Source organism: Canis lupus, chromosome 36 (genome assembly GCF_011100685.1).
Source record: "Canis lupus familiaris isolate Mischka breed German Shepherd chromosome 36, alternate assembly UU_Cfam_GSD_1.0, whole genome shotgun sequence".
Lineage (NCBI taxonomy): Eukaryota > Metazoa > Chordata > Mammalia > Carnivora > Canidae > Canis > Canis lupus.
Genome location: NC_049257.1, coordinates 25,623,921 through 25,648,493, shown reverse-complemented (window position 1 = coordinate 25,648,493; position 24,573 = coordinate 25,623,921). Strand labels below are relative to the sequence as shown.

Sequence of the window (24,573 nt, the reverse complement as noted above, 5' to 3'; positions counted from 1 at the left end):
TGAGCCACCCAGGCACCCAGCAGATACCTTTCATCATAAAATGGGAAAGGAGAGGATATATAGCACTGCTGTATACACCTTGTTGGTTAAAATTTAGTTATATATGCATAGTTGCAAGGGAGGCTGAGAAATGTAGTTTTTTGTTAGATGGATGCATGCCTGAGTAAAAACTAAATTATTATATGAAAAAGCAAGCTTGGACATGGGGAATGGCTAGCGGTCTCTACCACAGTATACTTTTTAAAAATAGTATCCCTGTTCTGTTTCCACTCCCACCTGAGGTACCACAATACAATTATGATGTTAATTACCCAGAATTAGTATCAGTTCCCAAAGATAAAGGCTCAGTTTTCCCTAAGAGTGGCTTCACTTCAAGATGCCAACCTCAAGAGGGGCCCTAGGACACCAGCCCTTCTGACCACTGGTTATAAATTCAAGGTTTCCCATGACCTTCTTCAGGTTTGATAATTTGTTAGAGTGACTCAACTCCAGAAAGCCCTATACTTATGGTTATAGTTTAATTATAAATAATATAATAAGGAATGGCCAATTGATATTACATCTTTCTTAAGACATGAAGACTGAATATATTACTATATTTGTAATGTAATTGTCAATGGCTATGATAACATGGTTTCACTTTAAAATAGCCTTGCATAGTCCTAGAGAAAATTACCTGGTAGCATCTTCCAAATTTAAGTATTTAAATACTAAAAACAGTTTTTAAATATTTTAATACATTTTGTGGTTAAAAAAAACACACCACAAATGTTAAAACCTATCCAGTTCTACAGGCCAACTGTATACTATGGTCAAATAAAAATTATAATTTCATGTATTCAACCAGATACTTAACTAGAAAATTGTAAATCTAATGAGAACTTAGAGATCTTTAAGAACAATTTTATCATATGAGAGAGAAGAAAAATAGAAATATGAAAAGACAGAATGACTTCGTTCAGGTTAAGAAAAAAATTTAAATATTTTAAATGATCATGAAAACACAACCTGTGAAATTTTGTCAGATACAGCTAAAGCAATGCTTAGAGGAAATTTTATAGCTTTAAATACTCATATTAGAAAAGAAAAAAGTATGTATCAATTGCCTGCTCGTCCACTTAAATAAGCTGGGAGAAGTTAGGAAAATTAAACCAAAATAAATTGAGGGAAGGAAGTAACAAACATAAAGTAACAAACATAAAACACTTAAATAAGCTAGGAGAAGTTAGGAAAATTAAACCAAAATAAATTGAGGGAAGGAAGTAACAAACATAAAAGTGGAAATCAATGAAATAGAACAAAGACAAACAATAGCAAAAATTAACAAAGAAAGCAATTGGTTCTCTGAAAAGTATAATAAAATTATTAGCAAGTTTAAAAAGAGAAAAAAAAACATAAATTATAAGTAAAAGAGAAGTTATCATTATGGACCCTACATATAGCAAAAGGATAAGGAACCTTATGCACAATTTATGCCAAAGCATTTGACAACTTAGAAGAAATTGTCAAATTCTTTGAAAGATATAAATTACCAAAACAAACACAAGAAAAAGTTGTTATTTGTATATCCATATATCTATTTATAAACATTGAATTTGTAATTTAAACTCTTTCCATGAAGAAAGATTCAGGCAGTTCTTAATTCTCATTTCAGTTCTCAATTCAGTTGAGAGATGGTGAGTTCTTCAAGCGTTTCAAAAAGAAATAATGCCAGTTTTACACAAATTATTTCATAACACAGAGTGAGAGGGAAAATTATCAGTATAATCCTGACAAAACTTGACAAAGATTTTGCAAGTAAAGAAAATTAATCATCCATCTATGTCACAAACCTAGGTGAAATATTCCTTTAGATATTAGCAAATCCAATCCAGCAATAGAGTAAAAGAGTACAAATTATGAACTGGGTTGTTTTAATATTACAAATCATTCAAAGTAATTTACTGTATTAAGAGAAAAAAAATCCTACAATCATCTCAATAGATGCAGAAAAGACCTTTGACAAAATTCAAAAGACATTAATTACAAAAACTTTCTGCAAACTAGAAATAAGAGACCTCTCTAAACATGGTAAAAAGTGTCTATAGCTTACATAATACTTCCTGGTGAAATATTGAACACTTTCATGCTAAGTTCAAGATATCTGCTCTTACCACTTCCTTTCAAAATGGCATTTGAAGCTCTAGCCATTACAATAAATAGAAGAAAATAAAGTAGATTGGATAGAAATCAAAAGAACTGACTTTATTTGCAGAAACATGAGCTTCTACATAGAAATTTTTTTTCTTAAAGATTTTATTTATTCATGATAGAGAGGGAGGGAGAGAGGGAGAGAGAGAGATTGGCAGAGACACAGGCAGAGAGAGAGAGAAGCAGGCTCCATGCACGGAGCCCGACTTGGGACTCAATCCCGGGACTCCGGGATCACACCCTGGGTCAAAAGCAGACACTAAACCGCTAAGCCACCCAGGGATCCCTTACATAGAAAATTTTAAGGAATCTATAAATAGCGACCAGAACTGATAATTTTAATAGAGTTGTAGGGTCGACTGTAGTCTGTATGCTGGCAATAAACAACTTGAAAATGAAAATTTAAAGACAGTATGACTTATAATAGCATAATAATAAAAATATTTGGGAATATATTTAATTAAATGCATATAAAACCTAAACACTGAAAAACCATAGGATACTGTTGAGAGAAGATTTTTAAAGACCTATCTATGCAGATTGAAAGGTATACCATGTTAATGGATTAACATATTAAGATGTCAATTCTTCTAAAATTGATTAATATACTTAGCATAATCCTTATCAAAAGTTGTAATAGACTTCTTTGTAGCATTTGAAAGAAAAGTAATCCTAAATTGACACAGAAATTAAGAACCTAAAAATAACCAAGACAATTTTGAAAAAGAGGAGAAAGTTGGAGAATTTACCCTTGTATTACATGACTTAGTAGAAAGCTAGAGTCATCAAGGCAGTGTATTATTAACATGGAGAGTGACAAATAGATCAATAAAATAGAATAGTTATCCCAACTCTGTTGATCAATGGGTGACAGATGTCACAAAAAAAAAAAAATACTTGTATGGTCATTTGATTTTCTACAAAGGCAACAAAACAGTTAAGTGGAGAAGGGAAAGTCTGTAAATAGTAATGGAATACTAAATATATGGGAGAAAAGGAATCTTGTCCCTTACCTATATCATATATAAATAGCAATTCAAGATTGACCCCACCCTTGGGGCACTGGGATGACTCCGTGGTTGAGCATCTATCTATCTGCCTTTGGCTCAGGTCATGGTCTCAGAGTTCTGGGATCGAGTCCCACATCAGACTCACTGTAAGGAGCCTGCTTCTTCTTCTACCTATGTCTCTGCCTCTCTCTCTGTGTCTCTCATGAATAAATAAATAAAATCTTTGGAAGAAAAAAAAAGATTGACTCCAGCCTTAATACAAAACCTAAAACTCTAAAGTTTCTGGAGGAAAACTTAGGAGAAAATCTCTCTCATTGTGAGAGTAGCCATACATTTTTTAGAGAAGACACATAAAGCACTGACTTAAAAGAAAAAAAAATTGATAAAGTGGACAAGAGCAAAATTTAAATGAGAAAATATTTGTACTACAAATATCTGTCCGAGGACTTGCTCACAGATTGCATAAATAACTCCTACAAATCAGTAATTTAAAAAAATATCTAATTTGATCAGATACCTCATAAAAGAAAATACACAAATGGGTGGTATGCCCATTACCATTGCTTATCAAAGAATTATACATAAAAATCACAATCAGTTACCTCTTCATCCTCATCCTATAGCCAAAATTAAAAGGACAGAAAATATTAAGTGTTACTGACAATGCAGAGCAACTGGAAATATCAGGCAATTGTTGATTGAAGTATAAATCATTGCAACCCACCTGAAAACTACTGGTTAGTATTCACTAAAGTGAAACTTAATATTCTTTATGACCCAGTGTGTCCACCCATAAGTGTGTAAGAGAAAAATTGGTGCTTGTGCCCACCAAATGTGGAGTAGTCATAACCATATTACTTACAATAGCCCAACACTAGACACAGTCCAAATTTGCATCAAAAATAGAAACGAATAAATAAATCATAGTATAGTCATACAATGGAATACCATGCAACAATAAAAAATGGACTAGTAATACAAACAAGGATAAATCTCAAAAAATACATACTACATGATTCCATTTATATGAAGTTCAAAACTGGCAAAATTAATCTATGGTAATTGAAATCTGGACACTGAGTGCCTATAGGAGGTGAGAGTCATTGGAAAGTGTTCAGGGATTGGAAGTGATGGAAATATTTTATATATTAGTTGAGTGTTAACTACACAAGTGTGTTCATAATCTATGCTTTTAAGATTTGTACATTAAGTTTTCCTTTGATTTAAAATAGAACATCTCAGAATAAGGCTACTTCATTGATGACTTGAAATCTAAAAACAAAACAAAACAAAAAACCAGTGTTAAGAAAAGTTCTAATATATTCTGGACTCTTAAAAATTACTGTTAGATACCCAAGGAGTATCATGACTTCTATTATCCCTGTCTTTTATTGATTTAAAACCAAAGAATACCTTATAGAACCATGAGAGTAATGAATTTAATGATATGGAGTCCAGATGTTTTTGAAGTTCACTATCAGATTCTTGAATTTCTAGAAAGGTGACTGATAGTAATAATGAAGCTGCTTCCAGCATGCAGTGATTTTTGTCACCTGAAATCCAGGGTGGAGAAAAACTCTTCCATATGGCTACTTAGCAACTCTGTCATTCTCAATGCCTGATGAACTCAGATATCTAAATATCTACATAGAGGTTAAAATGCTCACAGCACAAAAGGTCAAGTCTTGAAATAGGTGTAGTAGCATCATGATGTTTGGAATGTTTTTGTAATCTCATTTTCAGATTGTGTTAGAGAAAGAGAGTGTCATGTTTTTGTTTTGTTTTTTGACAGGATTGTTGATGGGCAATAATAGGCATTTGTATCATCCCAAAATGTTCAGAAATTGACCACCTTTGCTTCAATGACCTTAACATATAAGGTCCTTAGGGCTCGAAGGAGACGAAAACATATGTGTTTATATGGAATATTATAAAATCAAATTGTCTCATTCCTTCTTCTCTTCATTTATGAAATTCCTTTCAGATCATAATAAGTTGATTTAGGCCTTGAGTTTTTAATAATGGAATATTGTATTTCTCAGTCTCTGGACTTGTAAACATAAGTGACTTTCAAATCTCCTTCAGAAAAATATAGAGCAAAAACAGGTGAAGGTCAAAACAAGTAAGTTTGTACTACCAACAAACATGTTTACAAGCAAAACAAGTTTATGAGTCTCTTTAAGTTAAGTGTACCTTCTAAAGCCATGAGAAACCGTAGCCTGAAGAGATCAGAATTGTATCCAGAATTTGCAGCCTTGAGAAACTCTTATTTCTGTCTCTAGTAAGCAGCTGATGGTAAAGCATGTCCTCATCTCCAAAGCAGGTTTCACAGCACAATTGTGACATTCATCAGTAGAGTTCATGGCCTCTCCTCAAGTGTTTGTGCAGGTCAACACAGTTGGCTCTGCCCTCTTGCTGTAATGTGTGAATTCAGAAAATGCTCCCCTCATTTCAAATATGACTGATAGGACAGATCAGAGATAGAGGGACCAGCAGAGGAATGCGTGAGTACAGGAACACAGGCTTTTGCTTTTTTTCTCTCCTTGAACAGGTTGGCAGAATAATAAGTTTCTGCAAATAATAAAAGATAAAATAATAAAGTTAAAAGAAATATTTCCTGTCATTAAAACTTGTTCATGCTTCCTACTGCATAAGCCCTATAAGTAAGTGAATTTTCCCCTTTTTCGTCTAGCTGTTTTGTGACATAAAATGACATTTAGGTAAAATCTACACTTACCAATAAGAATTACCTTGTCAAATAAGGAGGAACAAATTATTGGGAATGCAATTTTTGGGGGGAGGGAAGAGCCAAATAATTACTTTATCCTAAATTGTATACCATCAGGCCCCTTTGTGTTCAATATTGCTAGAAGCAGTATGAAGTGCGTTATTTCAAAATAGATTGCATTTCCCATAGTAATAAAAATGTATTTAGTTGGTACACTCTCAGCCAAGGACCTGGCATCAAAAATTGAGACACAACCAAAAAAAAAAAAAAATCCTCAATATAAAGAACCGTAGCTATGAGTCAGGATAATAACATTTAAGAATCAAAGTTCATAGTTTTAAGAGGCATGTAAGTATTGTACAGGGGGTACTAATGTTCTATGAAATATAACTCACAAAAACACAACTATAGCATATCATAAATTTTGCTGAAAGTGAATATGTTAGCTCTAATAATCATTAAGCTTTTAGACAGTTTTGGGGGCTTTCTAGAATTTAGAAGGGCCATTTTTAGAAGGAAGGAAGAAAAGGGGGTACTCGGGTGACCTAAATCCTTTGAGTTGTCCCAAGAAGGCTAAACTATTGCTTCTTTCCCTTCTCCTCAGTTAAATTCCCCTGCAGAACTAGTGGCCCCTCAAACTCACCCTTCACCTTATAGTGGCCCCCAGGTCTGTGGTCAGGAGCTTCCTGTATGTTTGTTGTTGGTGTGGCTTCTATGATTAGAACTTGGGTTTCAATGCCAAAGGTTCCTCAGGATTTCTATACTTCGCCCTTTTCTATCCTTTCCAATTCTTGAAAGCTATAGAAATTGCTTTGGCTTCAGATAAAATGCAAAAATGAAAAAACAATATGCCAGTAAGTCACTAGATTGGACACCCTGTTGACATCAATTGGAGCATTTCACACTGTTAGGAAAACATAAAAATAACTTCTGGTCTCTATTGTGGCCTTTCAGAGAAGGAACCTCAACGACCTCCAGGGGAATTCCCAAGACAGGCATGAGCCTAAGCACAGACTACCTTGTGTTTCCATGTGGCAGGGGTAACCTTCTCCCCTTCCCTGCCTGCAGGCTCATCCCCAAGAACAGATGCAGAGATCTAGGATCAGAATTGAGTTGTGTTGGCTAATGAATTGAGTTTGGTAGCCTTAGGATGCTATATTTTTGCTCCAACCACTGTACAAGTCAATGCACTAGAATATATATGTATATTCGGTATTTTACTAATTTTTGAAAGTACATTTTTGGCCTTCAGAAGGTGGCACCCTCTAATGAAAATATATCCTCCAAGAAAAACTAGTTGACTTCTACAATGTCTATTGCCTTGACCCCTGATTTCATCTTGATGGAAAGTGAAGGTTCCCTATGCCAGGACACAGTAAGGAAAATTATAAAATTTGTCAAATTTATACTCAGGAAATCCAAATTTCTCTTTACACAGTTTTCTCTCTCCTTTAGTAACACCCGCTTTGTCCAATTGGGTTTATGAAGTCCTCAGTCTGGCTATAGGGCCCTCTACTAATCTTGCATTCATGGCCTTAATTCACCCTGAAGAACAACACTTTAAATATTTATAAATAAATAATTAATGTGCTTAACATTCAGTGTGCTTTAGCAGTGGAAATTTAATATCCAGATTCCATTGTGAGATACAAGAAGCAAATAGAATTTAAAATTTCTAATTCAAAATATAGGAAGGTGGACCCACATGTATCTGTCAAATGCCTGAGTCCTATATGAAAATGTTACTATCTAGCATTGTATAAAATTTAGGTCATGGAAGGTCAGTCATCACAATGCCTTCTTCAGACCCAAATTATCATTTTTAGGTCAAACAAAGGAAGTCTGTTATATAGTATAAAAATATAGCTTCTAAAATACCAGACAACAGCCCCTACATCAATATAACCAATCAGCTGTTTCTGCCTAGATCAGATAAGTATCTCCAATATCACATTTCCCATGATGTATATATGAGGAGCTTTATTCCTATTTTAACAATAGTAATATTCTTATTATTTTAGCATAAGCAGTGATGATTCTTACACTTTATTCTCAATATCTTAAATCCATAATAGTCTTCAAATTCTCATTTTTTAATTTTAATTTTTAATTTTTATTTTTTTATTGGAGTTCAATTTGCCAACATATAGCATAATACCCAGTGCTTATCCCACCAAGTGCCCCCATCAGTGCCCATCACCCAGTCACCCCAACCCCCCACCCACTGCCCCTTCCACTACTCCTTGTTCATTTCCCAGAGTTGGGAGTCTCTCATGTTTTGTCACCCTCACTGATATTTTCACTCATTTTCTCTCCTTTCCCTTTATTCCCTTTCACTAATTTTTATATTCCCCAAATCAATGAGACCATATAATGTTTGTCCTTTTCCAATTGACGTATTTCACTCAGCATAATACCCTCAAGGTCCCTCCATGTCGAAGCAAATAGTGGGTATTTGTCGTTTCTAATGGCTGAGGAATATCCCAGTGTATACATAGACCACATCTTCTTCATCCATTCATCTTTTGATGGACACTGAGGCTCCTTCCACAGATGGGCTATTGTGGACATTGCTGCTAGAAACATCGGGGTGCAGGTGTCCCGGCGTTTCATTGCATCTGTATCTTTGGGGTAAATCCCCAACAGTGCAATTACTGGGTCGTAGGGCAGGTCTATTTTTAACTCTTTGAGGAACCTCCACACAGTTTTCCAGAGTGGCTGCACCAGTTCACATTCCCACCAACAGTGCAGGAGGGTCCCCCTTTCTCCACATCCCCTCCAACATTTGTGGTTTCCTGTCTTAATTTTCCCCATTCTCACTGGTGTGAGGTGGTATCTCACTGTGGTTTTGATTTGTATTTCCCTGATGGCCAGTGATGCGGAGCATTTCCTCATATGCTTGTTGGCCATGTCTATGTCTTCCTCTGTGAGATTTCTGTTCATGTCTTTTGCCCATTTCATGATTGGATTGTTTGTTTCTTTGCTGTTGAGTTTAATAAGTTCTTTATAGATCTTGGATACTAGTCCTTTATCTGATATGTCATTTGCAAATATCTTCTCCCATTCTGTAGGTTGTCTTTTAGTTTTGTTGACTGTTTCTTTTGCTGTGCAGAAGCTTCTTACCTTGATGAAGTTCCAATAATTCATTTTTGCTTTTGTTTCTCTTGCCTTAGTGGATGTATCTTGCAAGAAGTTACTGTGGCCAAGTTCAAAAAGGGTGTTGCCCGTGTTCTCCTCTAGGATTTTGATGGAATCTTGTCTCACATTTAGATCTTTCATCCATTTTGAGTTTATCTTTGTGTATGGTGCAAGAGAGTGGTCTAGTTTCATTCTTCTGCATGTGGATGTCCAATTTTCCCAGCACCATCTATTGAAGAGACTGTCTTTCTTCCAATGGATAGTCTTTCCTGCTTTGTCGAATATTAGTTGACCATAAAGTTGAGGGTCCACTTCTGAATTCTCTGTTCTGTTCCACTGATCTATGTGTCTGTTTTTGTGCCAGTACCACACTGTCTTGATGACCACAGCTTTGTAGTACAACCTGAAATCTGGCATTGTGATGCCCCCAGCTATGGTTCTCTTTTTTAATATTCCCCTGGCTATTTGGGGTCTTTTCTGATTCCACACAAATCTTAAGATGATTTGTTCCAACTCTCTGAAGAAAGTCCATGGTGTTTTGATAGGGATTGCATTGAATGTGTACATTGCCCTGGGTAGCATGGACATTTTCACAATATTAATTCTTCCAATCCATGAGCATGGAATATTTTTCCATCTCTTTGTGTCTTCCTCAATTTCTTTCAGAAGTGTTCTGTAGTTTTTAGGGTATAGATCCTTTACTTTGGTTAGGTTTATTCCTAGGTATCTTATGCTTTTGGGTGCAATTGACTCCTTAATTTCTCTTTCTTCAGTCTCATTGTTAGTGTATAGAAATGCCACTGACTTCTGGGCATTGATTTTGTATCCTGCCACACTGCCAAATTGTTGTATGAGTTCTAGCAATCTTGGGATGGAGTCTTTTGGGTTTTCTATGTTACAGTATCATGTCATCTGCAAAGAGGGAGAGTTTGACTCTTCTTTGCCAATTTGAATGCCTTTTATTTCTTTTTGTTGTCTGATTGCTGAGGCTAGGACTTCTAGTACTATGTTGGATACCAGTGGTGAGAGTGGACATCCCTGTCTCATTCCTGATCTTAGGGGAAAGGCTCCCAGTGTTTCCCCATTGAGAATGATATTTGCTGTGGGCTTTTCATAGATGGCTTTTAAGATGCTAAGGAATGTTCCCTCTATCCCTACACTCTCAAGAGTTTTAATCAGGAATGGATGTTGTATTTTGTCAAATGCTTTCTCTGCATCTATTGACAGGATCATATGGTCCTTGTTTTTTTCTCTTGCTGATATGATCAATCACATTGATTGCTTTACGAGTGTTGAACCAGCCTTGCATCCCAGGGAAAAATCCCACTTGGTCATGGTGAATAATATTCTTAATGTACTGTTGGATCCTGTTGGCTAGTATCTCGTTGAGAATTTTTGCATCCATGTTCATCAGGGATATTGGTCTATAATTCTCCTTTTTGGTGGGGTCTTTGTCTGGTTTTGGAATTAAGGTGATGCTGGCCTCATAGAACAAGTTTGGAAGTACTCCACCTCTTTCTATCTTTCGGAACAGCTTTAGTAAAATAGGTATGGTTTCTTCTTTAAACGTTTGATAGAATTCCCCAGGGAAGCCATCTGGCCCTGGACTTTTATATCTTGGGAGGTTTTTGATGACTGCTTCAATTTCCTCCCTGGTTATCAGCCTGTTCAGGTTTTCTATTTCTTCCTGTTCCAGTTTTGGTAGTTTGTGGTTTTCCAGAAATGCGTCCATTTCTTCTAGATTGCCTAATTTATTGGCGTATAGCTGCTCATAATAAGTTTTTAAAATCCTTTGTGTTTCCTTGGTGTGGGTGGTGATCTCTCCTTTCTCATTCATGATTTTATTAATTTGAGTCTTTTCTCTCCTATTTTTAATAAGGCTTGCTAATGGTTTATCTATCTTATTAATTCTTTTAAAGAACCAACTCCTGGTTTTGTTAATCTCAAATTCTCATTCAGATTGTCTTATTTCTATCAGTGGCACGAAAGACTCCTACTTATTCAGGGGTGAAGCCCAAGGGTCATCTTTAATTCACTTCAAGTCATCCACCACACTGCTGACAAATCAATCCTTCAACATGTAATTCCTCTCATGTCAATTCCATGCTAGAAAATGGGGGGGGTGGGGATAGTTAGGGGTGGGGGCAATGCCACTCCATCACATGCTCAATTAAGTACCTGTCCTTTTTCCTGTACCATCCAAGATATGCATTAGACATCATCTATACCTCACGGCTTTGTATTTTTGTTATTGTGAAGTAGGGTTCTTTTTTTTTTTTTAATTTTAACTCCAGTATAGTTAACATACAATGTTCTGTTAGCTTCTAGGGCCCAATGTAGTGATTCAGCACTTCTGCACACTACCCCGTGTAAGTGCACTCTTAATCTTATTCACCTATAGAAATACAGTTTTATTAGCTAACATTCAGTGACCGTTTACCAAATATTTGGCAATGTAGGCTTCACATAAACTCTCTTAGATAACCTCAGGATAATCCTACAAGGAGATACCATTGGATCTTTATTCCCAATATGAGTTAGCCGTAATTACCAAGTGATGTAACATATGAGGGGAGTTCATTTCAGCAAAGGTTGCGCTAAGTCTGAAATAACAGAGAGATCCAGCCGAACAGCAGGGATTCCAGTGTGTGTCTTGTAACTCCAAGGCTAATAAATCCCTTTCCTCAGACCCTTAAGCTGGATGTAAATATTAATTCCCAATGGAGTGGATGTTGTTATTCTCCAAGGAAAGAGCACGGCTGCTGGAAGAGCTCATGGAAATTCTACTCATTATTTTCTCTAAGTCATGACATAGTAAAATATACCTGTTTGCAGCTACTTTGCCTACTTGTCCAGTGACCATATCTAGATGGCCCCCCAAACAATTTTGTTCTTAAACTTTCTGCTCCTGGTAATCAGAGGCTTATAAGGAAGGCTTAGAGGAAGTGTGCCAGAAAACATCATCAATGAAAGATTGTAAAGCCAATAAAACATATTGACATGATGTTGTAAAGATCACGACCAAAAGGTATTCAAGGAAGCAGAGTGAGTGGAAATGCCGAAGTCCTCAGACAGGTCCTACATTGTTGCATGATATGCTCCACAACAAAGCAAAAGTGAGAGGCTCTTCCTTTTGTTTTCCGATTTCAGAACCTGACCATGTGTCCCAAATTGTGGCCTTGCATAAGGCCAGCGTGCTCCATGAAGATATACAACCAATACCTTAGGAGAAAATAGAGCCCGAGGCATTCTTTCAATTAGCCAGAAATTTGAAGGAAAGAGAAGGGAAGTAGCTTCTCTTTCTTTTGTAAGGTCATGCCCTTGAATGGAAAGGAAAGAACCTATGTTTGATATTTTATTAAACCTTGTGAAGTTAAAGTTTTGCACAGAGCAGCCACCTTTATTTTAGGAGATAAAACCGGATTAGTCTTGTGATGTTGCACCCAAGCATAAATGGAATTCTTTACCATATGGGCTCAATTAACCTACTATAGATAAGACCAAATAATAAAAACCGTTGTTTCAATTTTCTGAGAGTATGTTAAAACTAAATTATGCACACAGAATATAAGAATGTTGATACTCCACATGATTTGCTGTGGAAGATTCAGGTGAAATGGTTAATAAGTGGAAACATGTTTCAAAATGTTTATGTGCTTTTAATTTCAAAAAGCAGTATAATCATGAAGTTTTGATACTGAAGATCTGTGATGTACTTGGCATGGGGGGATAAAAAGAGCATAAAAATCCACGAGCTTGATTGTTAATTAAATGCCAAATGACAGAGTGAGATGACTATTTTATGGCAGCTGCAGAAAATTCCAAAGAGCAAAGGTTTGTCTCTCTCTTTTTTTAAAAGATTTTATTTATTTATTCATGACAGAGAGAGAGAGAGAGGCAGAGACACAGGCAGAGGGAGAAGCAGGCTCCATGCAGGGAGCCTGACTTGGGACTTAATCCCGGGACTCCAGAATCACACCCTGGGCTGAAGGCGGCGCTAAACCGCTTGGCCACAGGGGCTGCCCAAGGTTTGTCTCTTTAATGGGTTTATCTCTTCACAGGAAAGAGGTTGTCATCCCAAAGCAGTCTCCAGGTGCTGAAAATGTTCTTTTTTTTTCCTTCAGCAACAAATACATCCTCAAAAGGAGACTGAGTAAAATCACACCAGTTTGGGCTGTACCTTTGGTTTTATAAAAATTAAATAAATAATAACACAGTGCCCATTAAGGAGCTAAAGATGTGACTTTTTTTTTTTAGACTTTGTATCTGGACCACTTGTTATCCAAGCGTCTCCAACCCAAGTATGTACTAATAAGCTTTCCTTTCCACAGGGAGATAAAGAAGCCGAGTTAGGACTTCCATTTTCTCCACTTTGTGATCGGAAGTCAACGATGGTGGCCCAGTCACAAATAGGTACTACTCGAGAATGGTGGTCGTGGAGGGTGGGATGTGCTCCCCGGTTTTCAGGTGGATAAACCAACCGTGTTGGTCATGAGGGCAACACCCATGAAAACCTCCCTTCATACGCACGATAAATTTAATGATAAGAATTTCAAAACATTCTCACAAAACACATTCAAGTAGCAGTATTAGTAAACGTGTTACTTGCTCTGTAACCCTTGAATAAATAATGGGCCTTTTCTCATGTAAGAGCCTTTTCTGTACTTTGTTGCCCATGACTAATCTGTAATCCCATCCTTCGTGTGTAGGACCATCCATGAAAACATTAATATGTCTGTTTTGTTGTCACTGAGCTTGCATTGTGTATTTAATATAGTAGCTTATATTCCTCCAGAAACAAAACTCTTCTAGGTAGATGAGCCAACAAGTTCAGCCCATTATTAAACACATTGTGGCTGTGCTGCGTGGTCCAGATGTTTGTACTGGTTATTCCCTGAGGCAGCGTCCTCGTTGAACTCTAAGATGAATAAACATGAGGATTGCCACTTGCCCCGGGCACGTCCTACCAAGCCCTGACCTTTGCTCTGACCTTTGCCCCTTCCCATCCAAGTGCCAACGATTGTGTTGCAAGCTCCCATGACACAGGTGCTCTCCGTTGTTTAGCACATGTGAGTGTGGCAGGCTGGGATCCTCCTCAAGCGAGCTGGAAAGAAGGGAATCTTCTGAGACTGTTGCTGTCATATAAATTGCCACCCCGTTAGTGGAGGTGACCCCTCATTTGGCAGTCTCCATGTCCCAGGTATTTGAAACCATGGACAGAACTCAAAGGAGCAGTGCACTGGAGGCCAATTAACACTGCTTTTCAGTCGAGGGCGTCAATTAAAACACAAAGCTATTGGTGTTTTCTTGTGTTAAGAATGTCCCTGAGGGGCGCCTGGTGGCTCAGTTGGTTAAGCTTCGACTCAGATGGTGATGTCAGGGCCCAGGGATCAGAGCCCCGGCATGGGCTCCAAGCCAAGTGTGGAGCCTGCCTGGATTGTGTCTCTCCCTCTGCACCTTCCCTCCCCTCTCTCCCTCTCTTTAAAAAAAAAAAAAGGCACCCTAATGTATAATAATATGTCTGACCCCATTACTTGGAATGTGCATTATTTTTATCTGATGGATGGAATACTCTTCAAATGTGGATATTTCTGGGTACGGTATCACTTAACAAGCCTCCCTCCCATGTTGTCTTATATTCAGGTAGTTGCCCGTAGCCCTCAGGGGTGTGTAAGGCCACAAGCACTTGATTTCTAGGGGCACAGCTCTGCAGGGGTACATAGCACTGAAGTGTGGCCGGAGTGTGCAAGAGGCTGGCTCTTCCTCCACCTAAACAGGGGGTGGGAGTGCCCCCAGGAGGACAGTGCCCCCTTCTCCCTGTGTGTCGTCTTCTTCCTCGAGGAGTACTTTAAGGTCTCACTCGTCCTGACCTCTCAAGGTGGAGGGAATGGTGCTGTCCCCCAGAGACGTTACTGTTCTCTTCGCTGATTTTGATACAACATGCCCACGTGCTGTGAACGTTCCCTTTACATCCAGAGAATAATAAACAGCACCTTGAAGTATTAACACCTAGCAGAAGGCTCTCACTGACCCACTAAGAGGGAAAAACACGGCTGCCTTCCTGTGGCCTGAGCACAAAACGTCAGTTATTCCGCTTTTTTTGGAGCTTTAGAGATATCATTCTTTGTTGGTCAGTAATAAATTCAACCAGCAAGGGGAGACCTTTCAGAAAAGCAATGATCCCTCTCACTGAGAGAGGAAAATATATTCACTCTGGGTAGATTTGAATTTATTGTTTATTTATTGTAAAGTAATCTCTACACCCAGCGTGGGGCTCAAACTCACAACCCCAAGAAAAGAGTCACAAGTTCTTCCAACTGAGCCAGCCAGGAACCCCTTCATTTGAATCTATTGTTAATGGGAGTCTAAGACTGAATATTAAGTAGCAAAGCCAATATACTTGAGTTATCCAACTTAAATAGTATCACTTTCCATGCTGAGGAGATTATTGTATAGAGCTGTAGAGCCATTAAGTTATCCCGAAAGATCACATTATTGGACGCAGAATAACTGCAAGGGGTAAACTGAGTCAGGGTTGTAGCCGATACTTACCATCCGGTGCGTCAGACTCTTCGTTATTACAGGTTTTAGAATTCCAAGAAATTCAAATGTTTCAATTTATCTTTTTTTTTTTTTTTTTTTTTTTTGCTTTTGGTTTTGTAGGTTTCATTGATTTCATAGTAGAGCCAACATTTTCTCTTCTGACAGACTCGACAGAGAAAATTATTATTCCTCTTATAGAGGAAGCCTCAAAAACAGACACTTCTTCCTATGGGGCAAGCAGGTTTGATATGTTCTTCATTTCTGCATCCTTTTTTTTTTTTTTTAATCTTTGTGCTGTTTAATAACCTTTTCCTTACGATTATCTTTCAGTCTTACTGGAGGGCAGGAAATGCTTAAAAGAATTATTAGGTAGTATTGCCACCTGGTGGCTACATGTGATTTTTGCATCTGCCTTTGAAAGTCACTTGCTGTCCCCTGCAAAACATATGCAGGTACTAACTCATGCGTATAATATGAAAGCATTCAGTACTCAGGAGAATGAAACTATTGGGATTTGCGTGGAAATGTATGTGTCATGCTTTGGATACTAACATACCTAGCCGTGTCCGTTTGCTCACAAATAAACCGATTACAACCCGCTGGTACCTCTGGAGAGACGCTTGTACCAAAATGAGGCTTGTAGCTGAGGTGGGTTCCACAGGTGTAGAATGTGTAACAGTAACATCTTGATTTATACGATCACTTACAGTATTTCCAGCTATAAACACTTTCCATTGATAAATTTAAGGGATATTATTTAAAGCTTTCAGTTGCAAACTAATCATGCCCGACTCTTGCGCCTCTGACCACACAGCCTTTCCTGATAGCACACAACAGGCTCCCTGTGTGTTGGCCCAGGGAGGGAGGGCAGGAGGAAATGTTCTCCCTGAGAAGAATGCAGGTTATCCCCCCTTCGGGCCCCAGAGTCCTGACACCCCTTTGGTGATTCACTAAGGGACTCACCTCAAGTCTCCGCTGGTCTAATCAGGCCTGGCCACCCCGTAAGGCGAGGGTGCTCCAACCTGTGCTCTGGGAGCCCTTGCCCCACCCGGGCCTTCCAGCCAGAGTCCCGGCCCCCCTCCCCGGGAGGAGAAAGGAGGGATGTAAGCAGCCCCGACACATGCTCGAAACTGGGCCCGAGCACCTGCCATCCTGTTTCTGGAGTCGGTTTTGTAAAGTGTTTCAGGCTCTGCTCCCTTATTTCATATCTTGAGCTTCATGTTTTCTGGGCTTTTTGTTCTGTTTTGTTTTGGTTGTTACTCTTAGCTTGAGCACCTTTCTTGTGTAACCGTTGTTGATTTGTCTAGACGATCAAATATGAAAGGCACCATGAACGATGGAACCTATTCCCCAGACTACTCCCTTGCAAGCGTGGACCTAAAGAGCTTCAAAAACAACCTGGTGGACATCATCCAGCAGAACAAAGAGAGGTGGAAAGAGTTGGCTGCTCAAGGTACTGTTGTTTATGCAACCTTACAGCCATCTCTATCTCTCTCAACTCTTCCTCTGGGATTTGGGGGTTTCTTTTCCTCCTAGGTTACTCCTCTTATGAAGCACGCAAGCCTGTGGTGGTATCTGGAACTTGGCTACCCTTTAATTATTCATAACAAAGTTAGTTTATCCCTTAAATAGATGAGGTCACATGGACTGTAGAAGCAGGTATCGGTGGGTGGCAGTGACGTGAACGCGAAGGATGGAACAATAACATGGTGACACAACCTTACGTGGCAGAGAACCTCTTGTTCATCTCTAGAAGTGCTCTCGAGCCTGAGTTTTAGGCTTTACAAGTGGCTTTTGTGTTGCATTGGGAATGTCACATAGAGTGTCAGAGACCTGCGTGTGTGTTTTTTTTTTTTTTTCAGTTTTACTAAATTATTTCTTTTGGAGACAACTGCACTCATGCATTGAAAAAGATCATTTGTGGGCACCTGGGTGGCTCAGTAGGTTAAGCACCTGCCTTTGGCTCAGGTCATGATCCCAGGTCAATCCTGGAATCGAGTCCCGCCTGAGGCTCCCTGCCCACTGGGGAGCCTGCTTCTCTCTCTCCCTTTGCCCCTCCACCCTGCCCATGCTCTCTCTTCGCACTCTTTCAAATAAATAAATGAAATATTTTTTAAAAAAATGATTTGTAATCAGCCGTTAAAGGAAACAAATGGGAAGCTAGCTTTTGCTATTTCTGGTATGTTGTCCGATTCAAATAAATTAGTCAATTTGGTTTACAGTGTATGTGAATTAGTACCAGTTATTATCTTTGGTGCAGGAAATTAGCTTTCTAATTCCGAATCTGGCTCCTGCCTTCCTCACACTCCGTTCCATTGCCCTGGGCCTCTCATGTGCTTTGCTCCCTGCACAGCAGCCTCTGGCAGGTTCTTGAAATACGCCAGAGCCTTTGCAATGATTATTTCTTCAGCTGGGGGGTTCTCCTCTTAGAGCTCTCTGCAAGGCCATTTCCTCCTTGGCTGGCAAGGCTGTTGTTCATTTTTAGCTGAAAAAACAGTTAATTGTAATTAACTCAATTTAATTTTCACATGGGCCTTATAAGGTATATACTATTGTTATCCCCATTTGACAGATAAGGAAACTGAGGCAGAAGAGAGCTATATGACTTTGCCCCAAATCCCATAACTAGTAAGTGAAGAATTCACTGTTTCTCTCCAACTGCAGCAGCCCCACAAGGAGGTCGTCCTTGACCTCGACAAATAATATCCTCTGTCCTGTCTTTCCCAGTGAGGGCCCAGTTTAGTCATTTCAGTGTAGTACCACTAATCTATAATCAATGACATTTACTTATTCCTTTTTAAATGTATCGTCTGTTTTCCGCATCGGTCACACACAGTCCACAGATGTTAGGACGTGGTCTGTTGTGTTTTCCGGTATATCCTTAGCTCCTAGCACAGGGCTGGGCATAGAAGAAGCACTCGGTAAATATTTGTTTAATGAAGCAACTACTTAATGGTGTCCACACCTTATTTCCCCTACCTCTGCTATTAGAAAATAAAAGAAATATCCTTCTGATGTTTTCATCTGACTCTGTAACTCACATTTTCCTATAAGCCTGATCTTAGTTGAAAAGAAATAGGGTTTCCCAGGCTTAGGTGGTTCTCTACAGCCATGACGAGGGCCACTTCCTGTCGTCACGCAGCCTCCCACACTCAGAATGGCCCTGGGCTTCATTAAAACCTCTACTATCATCATCTTGAGCTTCTCAGACATTTTTGAACCAGGGACCCCATTTCTATTTTGGACGGGGCCATGCGGTCATGTAGCTAGTCCTGGCCAGTACAGAGGGTCGGTCTTTGTGATACATTATTGTCACTGGATAAAGAACATAACGCAACACAAGACCCAGATGGCCATACTGAAATATTGTCAAACCCATCCAACTGAGGACTTCAAATGACTCGAATTACTTTTCTCTAGGGACAAATTATATTCAAGATATTGGCCCTGAAGCAGTATAAGGATATAAATCCCTAAAGTATATGCTCTTGAAAATAGGAACAATATCTATCTTATTGCCATTATTTTCTCAAAGCTAGTATGTCCCTGGCATAGTGTAGGGGCTTTAAAATTACTTAGTGAGTTTAGTTTTGAATGAATGAATAAATGAATACTTAAACTCCACTTTGCATGTATTTATACAGAAAGGAAAATAGATAGATACATAATATTTTCAGCGATGGAAGGAAGGGAGGAGGAAGCAAGATTTCTGAAAACTCTCCTATGTGCCAGGTGTCTCCTCCTGCAACAACTTTCCTAACTAGAAATGACTGCCCTCGTTTGATACGTACAGAAATTGAAGATCACACAGCTTCTCAGCACTAGAGTCCAAACTGTTCTGATTCTTTACCCAAAGTTTTTCCCACTGCGCCCTAGCACTTCCTATTATACTCTTTCAAGAAAAGTATTTTGAAAAAATTGACCTGAAGTATTCATCCTTAATAACCTGAAAATCCAATTGGCCAAAATAAACTCTCTCCTAGGAAAGTTTTAACTAAAATAAACAATAAACCCCCAAACATCAACCTATTGCCTGGAACCTATTTGCCATAAATCTGTGAGGGAAAACTCTTCAGAATTGGATTAGGGACTGCAATTGTTCCCTTTCTAATAAACTTTCTGGCACTGTGCTCTACTGAATATTTTGTTGCACATGTGCAGTAAACTTTAGATGTGTCTAAAGTTCTCAATTTATATTTCTGGAATTGAGTAATAATATCTGAGTCCCATAGTTAGAAAAGGTAGAACCAATATTTGAACACAGGCAGCTTGGCTTTAGCAAATTAAAACTATAGATCAGGGATCCCTGGGTGGCTCAGTGGTTAAGTGTCTGCCTTTGGCCTAGGGCGTGACCCCGGGGTCCAGGGATCAAGTCCCACATCGGGCTCCCTGCAGGGAGCCTGCTTCTGCCTCTGCCTCTCTCTCTCTGTGTCTCTCTCATGAATAAATAAAATTAAAAAAAAATAAAACCATAGATCATTTTGATAATATAGTTTCCAAGGAGTCAGTGTGTAGAGTATACACACTTAGAGTAAAGCAAATACTGCCAAATTTATTTTATTTATAACATCGCATGTTTGGTTTCTATTTCCAATTCAATGGTGAACTAGATACACTTAAAGAAAAATCCCATGGTAAAAAGAACTAAAAATGTGGGATGAAATGCTGCTAACAAGAAATTGACGGAGACAGCACTTGGAGAACTGTCTCCCTGTCTCCTTGCTTGCAACAAATATTAAAAAGTATATTGTTCTCAGCAAGAAAGGAGGAAAGGAAGGAAGGAAAAAAAGAGGAAGGAAGGAAGGAAGGAAGGAAGGAAGGAAGGAAGGAAGGAAGGAAGGAAGGAAGGAAGGAGGAAGGAAGGAAGGAAGGAAGAAGGCCATGTCCGGAGCATGCACTGCCCGTACAAGAAGCCCTCCATAAAAAACAACTCAATCAAGACATCCTCCCTCCTACCATCCGCCACCCGCCCGAAACAACGACAGAAAATCCACTCACGTCCTAAATCACAGCACGCTCCACAGAAGACATCAGCAATACAGAACGAAAAAGACAAGAAGAGAGAAAAAGCTGATACATACTCTCAGAACTTGTCTAAATAAAGATGGAACAGAAATTCAGAAAGACAAGGAAACTTTGGAGCTAGAATCTCTCTGGAGGGCATCTGCTTATCTCTACCGGAATCCTGATTTGGAGACTGAATTGACCACCACACTAGGTTTATGTCACAGTGAAAATTTGATTCTATGTTCTGTAATGTACAAAAATTCTGTAAATGCAACTCACCATATTAAGGATCAAAGGATGAAAACCTAAGATCTCAAGAGATACAGAAAAACCATTCAAGAAAATCAGTATTCATGATAAAAATTATTAAAATTAAAGGAACCTTTTTTAAGATTTTATTTATTTTTTCATGAGAGACACAGAGAGAAGCAGAGACACAGGCAGAGAGAAGCAGGCTCCATGCAGGGAGCCCAATGAGGGACTGGATCCCGGGACTCCAGGATCTCGCCCTGGGCTGAAGGTAGACGCTTAACCACTGAGCCACCCAGGTGCCCCTAGAGGAACCTTCTTAATCTACTTTTTTTTTTTCCTACTTTCCTTGCTTTCATTCTTACTGATAGAGTTGTTTCTTTTTTCCATTGCAATTCATCTCCTTGATGGTTTGAAATATTTACACTCTATTTCTATTATTTTTGTGATTAAGTAGAAAAATTTAAACGCATAATCAATAGTAGATAACAATGAAGTTAATAACTTCACCCTTCCACCAAGTAACACAAAGCCCTTGGAAAACTTAGTCTCTGATAACATGATGCCACATCATTGGTTTTGACCCAGGAGAGATAGGAAGCCAAATGTAGTTTTTCGAAGAAGAAAAATAAAATGGTCTAAAGTTTTATAAGGATCACTGTGGCTACAGAATGGAAAATGTTGTTTGGGAAACAAAGAGGTGGAAACAAAGAGGTGGGAAAGGAGGCTCTCGTTTTTATAACACAGGAAAAAGATGGGGGCTTAGACCAGGTGGTAGTGATGTCTAAATTCTGGATGCATAAAGATGGTGACTTGAATGAGTAGGCATGAGCAGGAAGGGAGAGCAACAGGAGATCAGATTCTGGGTATATTTTGAAAGTAGAACTAATGGGATTTGTTAACAGATGTGGAATATGAAATCAAGAAAAGAGTCAAGAATAAAGCCAGAGTCTTTGCTTTTCTTACACATTAACTGTATATATGTATTCATAGAATCGTTCTGCAGAAGAACTTGGTGTTCTCTAGCAAAGCTGAAGACACTTCTGCCGTGTTTCCAATAATTTGATTTCCGTATTTTTACCCTAGAGAGACTTTTTCTCATGTGCATCAGAAGATTTGAACAAAACATCCACTCTAGCATTGTTCTTGAGAGCAAAAAAACCTGAAAACAGCAGTAAAATGGATTCACAAGCTGTGCTGTATTCATATTATGGAAAAGCATACGACTGTAAAGATACACAAATTTTAATTGCAAGTCCCAACAGGGATGGGAGACACAAATAACACTGAGCAAGCACTGAGCAAAATACACAAGCCACTGCAGTAAAGCAAGATGCCATTTATGCAGAAATTTTTTAAACCTATAAGCTAACCGATAGGTTTTAGAATACACTTAGCTTCATGCCTAGAACTGTTAAAGAAGCTCTTTAGAGCTAGCCCCCAAACGGCAAACACAAATATTGGTTCCCCTTCAAGGCAAATGAGTTACTTTGGTAAGCCACAGGATGGTTTGGTTTGTGTTTAGACACAATAACTATCAATTGAACCAGATCTACTAAGTCCACTTTGATTGGAAAAAAAACAAAAACAAAAAACAAAAACAAAAAAAAAAAAACAAGTTTTTCTCAATGGAATTGGGGTGTGGGGGTAGAGGCAAGTCAGACTGAAATGAAATGCAATATGATTCTTACTGTACTGGGTAACTTTCTGATTTCTTGTGATATTGATTCAAACCCCAAAATACTAGGCTCAAAGGCGAGAAACAAGTGAGGAAAGGAGGCAGCGTGGGAACCGAGGCACCACCAGATTTGCCCATTGGGTACCAGTAACAGCTGTTTAGAAGCAGAAGGAAACCTAGTGCTAGTTTAAGGCAAGCTTGACATTTTAAAATATGCATTAAAATTGTCAAACACATGAGTGTTTTCTAGTCTCTTTTGGGAGCTTATTTCCTACATAACTGCTCTGGAGTCATAGATGTTCAGTATGATATCATCACTCATTTGGAATCTTAAGCCCTGCTTTTGTCTTCAGTAGCTCATAAGGTCCACCCAAAGAAGGAAAACAAATTAGGATTTTGTTAGAATTACTTTCATATCGATTTGGAGCAAATTATCTTTATGAATTTGAGTCTTCCTATTCATATATATCTAATATATATCTTTTTTCATGTTTCTCAGGAAGTTTACTTTTACTTCATAGTAATAATAATAATGTGATGGAAAATACATAGTGTTATTAGATGCTTGGCATCACATTAAGCATATTGTATACCATGTAATCAGTATTTATACTTAATAATTTATTTCAAAATTCTGAGTATATTTTGTTGGATTTTTCCATCAGTATTTTATATTTTTTGTTATTTTTGCAAATGGCTGTTTCTCGCTGGTGTAGAGAAATACAATTTGCTTTTGAATACTGATCTTCTGCAAATAATGTCAGCTTTTTTCTTTCCCAAATGTGTACCTTTAATGATTGTTTTTCTTGAATCAACTGCATTAGCAAGTTTATCCAGAATCATCTGACAAGGAAATGGTGATAGCTTTTGACTTTTCTCTAAATATAAAAGGAAGGTGTTTCATGTTTCATCATTAAGTGTGATATGTCTTAATTTTCTTTGATCTGCTCTTTATGAGGTTACATTTCCATCAACAATTTGTTAAGAATAAGTATTTAAAAATTTTTTAAATTTAAATTCAAGTTAGTTAACAGATAATAGTAATATTGGTTTCAGAAAAAATGTACTTTAAATGGACATTTGACATTATCAAATGTCTTCCCTGTGGCTTTTTAAATAATTCATATGATTTTTCTTTTTGATTAGTTTATATAATGCATTATATTAATAGATTTCCTAATGTTGAACCACCTTATCTTCCTTATTAGGCCCAACTAATTGTGATGTATTAACTTCCCAAAATGTAGGTGGTACTTGTGCTGACTTAAAAACTCTATCTTTATGAGTGAGATTAGCCTGCATTTTCCTTTCTCATGCTCGTAGCTCTGGTATTCAGGTTACCCTAGCCTCAGAAAATGAGTTGGAATTTTTAAATTCTTGAGAGTTTGTGAGGCTGAAATTGGCATTGAATTTGGCAGAATTTACTTTTAAAAACATGTGAACCTGCTGTTTTCTTTGTGAGGTAATTTTCATCTGCTGATTCAATTTTCTTAATAGTCATAGAGGATGAATTAAGTTGTTTACTTTTTTGGTTTTAAAAATATATATTGTGAAATATACTGCAAAAGAATATATAAAAACATATATGTGCTACTTATAGGTAAATAATTCAGCATATATTCTTACAATGGACAATCTTGGCAGCGGCCTACAAGCAGTAACGTGCTGGCAAGCGTAACAACTGGCTCAAAACAAGTGTATACACACACATATATGCAGGTTTCTCAGACCTCTTACTGATAGACAGGATATCTAACACATAATTGAAAAGTGATAATCAAATATACCAGTAGCCTTTGTTGTAAATTCTATATGGGTTATTGGTTCTCACAGAATGCTTTCATTGATTTTTGCCAAATTCTGTCTATGGTCCACTTATGGTGGCAACTGACAAATGTAAGTTGTTCAGATATGAACATTGATATTTTCATTTGTATCAAGGAATAAGACGAAAGTATAAAAAAAGCATATGTCAGAACATAGAAAATATAGAAGAGACATGTGTCCACCTCACTTGTTCATCAAAAGTG

The 24,573-nt window shown here is 38.0% G+C and overlaps 1 protein-coding gene across 1 annotated transcript in view; it reads left to right on the top strand.

The window, feature by feature from the left end:
- Window positions 1-24,573, top strand: part of PDE1A (phosphodiesterase 1A) — a 230,042-nt gene that overhangs the window by 190,003 nt on the left and 15,466 nt on the right. Inside the window, exons 11-13 of the mRNA NM_001003091.1 lie at window positions 13,398-13,479; window positions 15,730-15,850; window positions 16,917-17,062. Of these exons, the coding sequence (NP_001003091.1) occupies window positions 13,398-13,479; window positions 15,730-15,850; window positions 16,917-17,062 (349 nt within the window). The remainder of the gene's footprint in view (window positions 1-13,397; window positions 13,480-15,729; window positions 15,851-16,916; window positions 17,063-24,573) is intronic.